Source organism: Paramisgurnus dabryanus, chromosome 9 (assembly GCF_030506205.2).
Source record: "Paramisgurnus dabryanus chromosome 9, PD_genome_1.1, whole genome shotgun sequence".
Taxonomy (NCBI): Eukaryota; Metazoa; Chordata; class Actinopteri; order Cypriniformes; family Cobitidae; genus Paramisgurnus; species Paramisgurnus dabryanus.
In genome coordinates, this window is record NC_133345.1 from 26,220,389 (window position 1) to 26,226,786 (window position 6,398).

The following is a 6,398-nucleotide window of genomic DNA, read 5'->3' on the forward strand; positions in this document are numbered from 1 at the left end:
CAAATTGAAGTCACAGGCAGTGTCCATGTTTGGAGGCGGAGCGTGATGACGTACACACTTGGAACCGCCTTTCTTTTAAACTTTGAAAGACGGCGCTCATTGGTACATAACACGTCACATGACCAACGGTCGCGGGAAGACTTTTGATCACGCTTGTTGGTGGGAGGAGTAGCAGCTCGTCATTCAAACTACTTTTGTAAACATTATTGTCTTTAACGATGTTGTTTTAGATGCTTTGACCTTTTTAAAGAGTTTTTCTTTTACGTCGACGTTAAACGTTACAGCAAAATCAATATTTCAGTTTGTATTTTTACATAATTTTCAAACGACAGTGGGGAGTTTTTGGAGCAGCCATTTTCTTGACCGATACTACGTCGCCGTGGAAGCTGTATCACTCTTGTAACTTTGTTATCAGGATCTATAACCTTAAGTGTTGAAACTGAACGTGTTTGGACTTGTCAAGGAGCTATCAGTTATCGGGTGAAGATCCAGAGAGGAGATTTTCTTCAAATAACCTTTATCGGAAGGTTTTCCTTTTGGATTAAGTTGGAAATCTCATCGTTAGTTTTCGGGACCGTTCATCAGCCCACGATCAATCTTAGATATGTTTATCTAAATTACACCACCTCTGTCAGTTTGCCAGCCGTTTTGGCTGCTTTTTAATTGTACACACTATTGTATTTAACGTTACGTGTTTTAAGTTTCATTTATTTTTACACATCGCGAACTGAACTTTTTGCTGGCAAGATGAGTTTCAGCCTACGGAGACACGGCAAGTCTCCAAATATTAAACCTGTTCGCCAAAAGTTACAGTTTACCGCTAGCGATGGCGAAGAGGACAGTACGGAAGACGCGAACAACAGCACGGGAGCCGAATCGGGCTTCACAGAACTGGATTCTCCCCTCTCCCTGCGGCGCAATAGTGTGGATAAGAGGCCAGAAGACCTGGGAAGTAGCCCCCTTAGCCGAACCCGAGACGACGACGAGTCATGGGATGAGGAGGGATTCAGCTCACCGACTCGCGTCAAACCGACATTTTACATGAAAAGCTCCCCGTCGCCACGGAAAGGTCCCCAGGCATACGACAGTTCGCCCGAAAGGGGATATATTCACGATGACATGGATGGATCAAGCTCCCCTGTCCCGGACTGTCCTGATACACCACCACATAAAACCTTCCGAAAACTTCGTCTGTTTGATACCCCTCACACGCCAAAGGTTTGTAATAGGTTAAAAATGCATGTATACACAAATGTAGCGAATAATATGACATTTTCAAATGTATACTATGTATCTTTTTAACGTTTTTCTGTTATTTCCTTATGAAAAGTAACCATGTTTTTACTACAGTAAGTAACCACATTTTAACTGCGGTTTTTGTAGTGAAACGACAATAACCACAAATTTGCTATGGTGTTAGTATAGTAATTACAGTTAAAATATTATATTTGTGGCAGAACTATTGCAATACAAACGGTAATCAATCCGTCAAAAACTTTTTTTTACACTTTTACTACAATTAAACAATGTTTACTTTTCAAAAAAAGTAATTACATAATCGTCAAATTGAGTTGTTGGGTTTTGAAAAGGTAGCCGTGCCTTTCTCCCAAGTTGATGACTTCACCTCGTGACCCAGATATCTGACTAACTGTACAAAGTTGCGTAATGACAACAATGAATCAGTCTGTTGATACTACCACAAACCAGATATCATCCAAAATGTGTCCAATGTTTAAGTATGCTTACTAGATATGTTTAAGACGACGTTTACTGAAATACATCCCTGTTAACGTGCCCTAGTCTTCATGAAAAAGGCTATTCTGTATTGTATTACTTGATTTAATTATCAAGATTAACTGACTATATGTATTTTTTTTAAATATACAGAGTTTATTGTCGAGGGCCAGGACGATGGGATCGACGAGCCGAAGAGTCGCCCTGTTCAAGAATGTGGATTCCACGAGCAAAGCTTGTCTTGACGGAAGACGAAACCAGACACCTCTAGTAAACATCAACCCCTTCACCCCAGACTCAATCCTGATGCAGTCTTCCACAATACAAAGAAACAACCGGAAACGATCACACTGGAATGAGTACGTTTGTGTATTTTTTATACATCGTTAACCGAATATATTTAAGTTTTTATTAATACGTTTTAAATGATCGTCCCAGTTTTCCTGGGTATTTTGAAGAGAGTTTGGGTTTATTAAAACGTTATACCAGTCTTAGACAGGTATGGCACAGGTTACAGAACTGTTCGTTAAATCCGTTTACTTAATCCGCACAACACAAAAAGTTGGCGAGGAATCAAACCCTCGTGTTACAGCACTCATAACGCCACGTGCTTAGTCAGAGCTGTCCGCTGCCCCCTAGTGTTGAATATGTGATTTGCATTCATTCTAATAATGACTTGTCCTTATTTAGCTCTTGTGGGGAGGATATGGAAGCAAGTGATGCTGAGATGGAGGATGAACTAATTCCACCCTCAAAGGTAAAATTGAATACTTTTAATAGTTGCTTTTTGCATAATATGTACAAATCTAGGTCCTTAGTGCTGCTGCTCACATCAAATAAAACATGTCTCAATTTAAAACAGAGGATCACTATGATGGAGAACAACATGATGTCCAGATATGCATCTGAGTTTCATGAGTTGGAGAAGATTGGCTCTGGAGAGTTTGGGTCTGTTTTCAAATGCGTCAAGAGATTGGATGGCTGTATATATGCAATCAAACGTTCCAAAAAGCCGCTGGCAGGCTCCGTGGATGAGTAAGTGAACTTTGCATTTTATATACTCCAAGCATTTAGTGTTGCAATGAAAAATAAGTTTTCCTTGCCTTTTATTAATTACTTTAAATTCTCTCCCAATAGGCAAAACGCACTTCGTGAAGTATACGCACATGCGGTTCTTGGACAGCACCCCCACGTCGTGAGATATTATTCTGCTTGGGCAGAAGATGACCACATGCTGATTCAGAACGAGTACTGTAACGGTGGAACCCTGTCTGATGTCATTGCTGAGAACAATAGACGCATACACTTCCTGTCTGAGTTGGAGCTTAAGGATCTGCTGCTTCAAGTCTCTCGTGGACTCAAGTACATTCACAATACAGCACTTGTTCACATGGATATCAAGCCAAGTACGTATATGCCTGTTACAGCCTTTTAAATGACTAATTGTTTTGTAACATTTCCGAATACATGGACATATAATATGGTCTCAAAACGTGTAGAATTATAAATAAACAATGACTCCTTTTTGTAAACGTTGTTTTAATAATCTCTTTCAGGCAATATATTTATTTCACGCAAACCTGCTGCCAGTGTAGAGGAATTTGAAGATGAAGAAGATGGACCCACCACAAGTGTGGTTTACAAAATAGGTAAAATATATGGAAATTGGATGCCTTTACTTGCATTTAATAGGAATGTGCGTATGAAATGGACACAATTTTAACATTTTCTTTTTTTCAGGTGACCTAGGTCATGTGACGAGAGTTAACAATCCCCAAGTTGAAGAAGGAGACAGTAGATACCTGGCGAATGAAGTGCTTCAGGAGGTAAACACTTTTATCTGTTCATATTTTTTTTGTATCATGTAAAACATTTCTGATTGTTGGTTCACTTTTTTTGAAAAGAGTAGGATACATGCCTTTATGCCCCCCCAAAAAAAGAAATGACAAATTGGTTTCAGACTTAAAATTTCATTTAAACAAAACATATTAAATGGTACAATGTATTTGTCTGAGTTTTATAACACTGAATTTATGATAAAGTTATGTATTTTTAAAACTGGGTCCACCTGGCATCATCTCACGCCCCCAACGTTGGGAACCACTGTGATAAGTTATGGTATTTTTATGCTGTGTGCTAATTTTTCTGCTTTTGCACACAGGACTACAGTAACCTGAAGAAGGCCGACATATTTGCTCTGGCTCTGACAGTGATCAGTGCTTCTGGAGCAGAGCCCCTTCCTACTAATGGAGAAAAGTGGCACAAAATCCGACAGGGTATCCTGCCCCATATCCCACAAGTACTCTCCCAGGAATTTGTAAGCTTGTTAAAGGTAAGGTTTTTATTATATTTACTACTCTTTAACCAGCAAAACATTTTTTTATCTTAGTTCTGACATTAAGTTGAATAAATAAATAAATAAATAAATAATATATTCCTTATAGCTTATGATCCATCCTGACCCAACACGACGACCCTCAACCTCTGACCTTGTGAGGCATCCTGTTCTGCTGACTGCTTCCAGAATGAACGCTGACCAGCTACGTGTAGAACTCAATGCTGAGAAGTTCAAGAACGCACTTTTGCAAAAGTATGTGATGTACGGCTAAATGATACTTGTGTGTGAGCGAATGTAGTGGATGATGTACTTGATCTTTCCCAACTTCAGATAGCTCTTGTAAATCTCAAGGTTCTACATTTCTTTGTGTTCGTTCTTACGGATTTACTCATGGGTCTTCAACACTGTTCCTGGATGGCACCTGTCCTGCATATTTTAGTTCCAGCACACCTTAGGTAGCCCTGAACAACTTGATTAGCAGGTTCAGGTGTGATTGATTGCCCTCCAGGAACATGGTCGGAGACGCATGGACTAACTTACATTTCACAATACTTTTTTGAAATGTCGAATAAGTCTTTGGTGTCCCCAGAGTGCGTATGTGTTTTAGTTTAAGTTGTAGCTCAAAATACCATATCGATAATTTAATATAACATGTTAAAACTGCCCCTTTGTAGGTGTGAGGAAAAATGTGCAGTTTTGGGTTTTCTTTTAAATGCAAATGAGTTGATCTCTCCACTAAATTGCAGTGCTGTGTTTAGATAGTGCAGATTAAGGGGTGGTATTATCCCCTTCTGACATCACAGGGGTAACCAAAATGCAATTACCTATTTTTTCACATGTATGCAGAGAATGGTTTACCAAAACCAAGTTACTGGGATGTTGTTTTTTCACATTTGCTAGGTTTATAAAAGCACTGGGGAGCTAATTATAGCACTTAAACATGGAAAAAGTCAAATTTTTGTGATATGTTCCCTTTAAATCCGTTTAACATGGAAAGCCTGTCTTGTAATAAGCATCATGACTTTTTTGCTTTGAAACTGATATGTAGTTGTAACGTGGCATTGAATTAATCATTCTGTTTTTGTGTCTCAGGGAGCTAAAGAAAGCACAGATGGCAAAGGCAGCGGCAGAGGAGAGGGTTTTGACCACAGACCGAGTTCTCACACGTTCCACAGTCCAATCCAGCTCAAGAACGTCTCGACTCATCGGGAAAAAGATGAACCGCTCCCTTAGCCTCACCATTTACTAAACTCCAGATAAAAGACTTAAGCAGAATGCCTGTAGCTGGAAGGATAACTACGTTTGTCCTGTGACTTATAGTGCTTATACTGTTGGTTCAAGTACCATGGGATAATCAAAAGACTACTGGCATCCTCTGCATAATTTGTATTGGCAATCTATTTGCCGCATTGTACACACTGCAGATCTGCCTTACCAATTAGGTTTGCCTTGTCAAAATGTAGAGACATTTGCCTTATGATGGATGCATTTTGAATATAGTTTCAACTTCCTAATCTTTGCTTTAAATTCTGTTGGTAAGGGTCAACACGGTCTCCCTGCACTTGCTTCCCGATGCAGGCTTCACCAAACGGGAAATGTGTGTCCCCTGTACAGCCCTCATATGTGAATGTACCAGATCAAAGATTTGTGCACCTTACTGCCTGTGGAAAAATGTCTGTTGGGCTTTGGAAGTTGGAGTTAGATTGCCATTAAAATTAGCACTTTGGAGGCAATGGCAAGCTTGCCAGGGAAAGCCTGCTGCTATTCATGTTCGTCTGTATCCATTTAGGGTTGTAAAATATTTTTTTTTTTTAGGTTGTATTTTCCCATCCAAGCAAACAATGTTTTATATCTTCAAAACTGTCTGTGCTCCAGTGTCATATTTTTGCAAGGCCACCCTTGTTTCTGCCAAACTCTGACCAATATTTAATTTCACCATGTTACAAATGTGTATATAAAACTGGAAGCAGATGGTATCAATGTACACAAATCTCCAACCCACGTAGCATTAGACAATCCTCATGTTCATTGGATGTCGTCAGTTAATTTTTTACATTCTCCTGGGTACTGTTTAGGTTCTCCTGTTAATTCATGAAGCTTTCATTTTGTATGTAAATACGTTCTTTTAATAAATTTTAATCACATGTCTACCCATCTCGTTTGTATGGACATTTGAGATTACTCAGGACTTTGTATTGTGATGTCACGCATTCCTGCAAAGTCCTTCAGTCGAGCGCCACAAGCACGCGCTCGTCGCTAAGTGGTGCTCAAAGCACGATGACTGTACTGAGGTCACGTGACGGCGCTATTGTAAAACTTTATGAGA

General features: G+C 39.5%; 1 protein-coding gene across 1 annotated transcript; it reads left to right on the top strand.

Moving 5' to 3' along the window:
• The first annotated feature begins 130 nt into the window (after nt 1–130).
• Nucleotides 131–6,216, top strand: wee1 (WEE1 G2 checkpoint kinase). Its single transcript, XM_065283358.2, has 10 exons — nt 131–1,218; nt 1,888–2,093; nt 2,425–2,491; nt 2,597–2,769; nt 2,872–3,140; nt 3,291–3,383; nt 3,475–3,560; nt 3,896–4,066; nt 4,179–4,324; nt 5,165–6,216. Exons 1-10 carry the CDS (start codon nt 748–750, stop codon nt 5,319–5,321), a joined length of 1,839 nt encoding a protein of 612 aa, XP_065139430.1. The 5' UTR covers nt 131–747; the 3' UTR covers nt 5,322–6,216.
• The last annotated feature ends 182 nt before the right edge of the window (nt 6,217–6,398 follow it).